Raw genomic sequence first — 1,125 nt, forward strand, 5'->3', positions numbered from 1 at the left:
ACTCAACTTCAGGAGAGAGCAAGAGGTGAAATGCGAAGTTGAGTTTTCATTCTCACTCATTCATATGTGTACAGAGCGCGATATACTTATTTACGCTCTCACACACCGTACGTTACAATATTCTGAGCATAGTAGCCGTAGTAACGTCTGGTCTCGGGCCATTGGCACATTTTTAAGAAGTGGGCACAATATTTTTTATGCTGCCTGACCTGGTGACCTGAAATCACAAAATAATAAATTGTGTCGAAATTTCAACAAAAAATAAAATCAAAACAAATGATATACTTACGCATAGCAATCGACCATTTTAGAATGTTTACAAAAAGGTCCTTAAAAATATTTTGTACTTTGTTAGATTGAAGTTTTTTTATAGATATGAAATTCAATAATTCAAATAAATTTGGAAACAAATTGAATATTGAATTATTTAATTTTATGCCATAGGCTGTAATTATCTACTAATAGTGTATGAAATATCTTATTGTGCTATACCTTGAGTGCCACCGGAGGCACCTGGGATAGCTGGGACTGGGGTATCTGGGATAGCTGGGACTGCGGCATCTGGGATAGCTGGGACTGGGGTATCTGGGATAGCTGGGACTGGGGCATCTGGGATAGCTGGGACTGCGGCATCTGGGATAGCTGGGACTGGGGTATCTGGGATAGCTGGGACTGGGGCATCTGGGATAGCTGGGAAACCTTTTGTTGTGTGAAAAATATAGATTAGATACTTTTTTCTTAAAGTGAAAATTAGAAATATGGTTAGAAATATACTTGGAGAAGCGACACAAACTCCGACGGTCAGAAGTGCAACGAATAATGAGAATTTCATTTTGATTTCGAATTTGACTGTTTCAACTGAATGATTCAAGTGAAATTGAAAATGTGATAACTTTCTCATTGATTGCAGCGTTTTTTATACAAATTTTATCGAAAGCGAAAACCATATGCAGATATGGTGCTGATGAATTATGTAGTCTATATAGTCTATACAAATAATCTGCAATGATTCAATTCGGTTTTCTGCAATGGGTTATTTGGATAAAAATCCGAATTGGTTTTTGTTTGTCTCCATGTGTGGAGGAGAGGCACAAAAACTTGGAAAGAAGCATTTGTTTAAATAAA

The 1,125-nt window shown here is 36.9% G+C and overlaps 1 protein-coding gene across 2 annotated transcripts; it reads right to left on the bottom strand.

The window, feature by feature from the left end:
* Window positions 1-8: 8 nt before the first annotated feature.
* Window positions 9-907, bottom strand: LOC116351621 (protein app1-like). 2 transcript variants are annotated; one of them, XM_031783744.1, is made up of 4 exons: window positions 775-907; window positions 493-699; window positions 290-329; window positions 9-209 (listed from the first exon to the last, which is right to left on the bottom strand). In XM_031783744.1, the coding sequence occupies exons 1-4, from the start codon at window positions 899-901 to the stop codon at window positions 173-175; spliced, it is 411 nt and encodes a 136-aa protein (XP_031639604.1). In that variant the 5' UTR covers window positions 902-907; the 3' UTR covers window positions 9-172. The 2 variants fall into 2 exon arrangements, with proteins under 2 accessions (XP_031639604.1, XP_031639605.1); XM_031783745.1 differs by having other exon boundaries at window positions 9-217.
* Window positions 908-1,125: the final 218 nt, after the last annotated feature.

This window comes from Contarinia nasturtii, unplaced genomic scaffold (genome assembly GCF_009176525.2).
Source record: "Contarinia nasturtii isolate CC-2019 unplaced genomic scaffold, AAFC_CNas_1.1 Cnas_scaffold_5865, whole genome shotgun sequence".
NCBI classification, from domain to species: Eukaryota; Metazoa; Arthropoda; class Insecta; order Diptera; family Cecidomyiidae; genus Contarinia; species Contarinia nasturtii.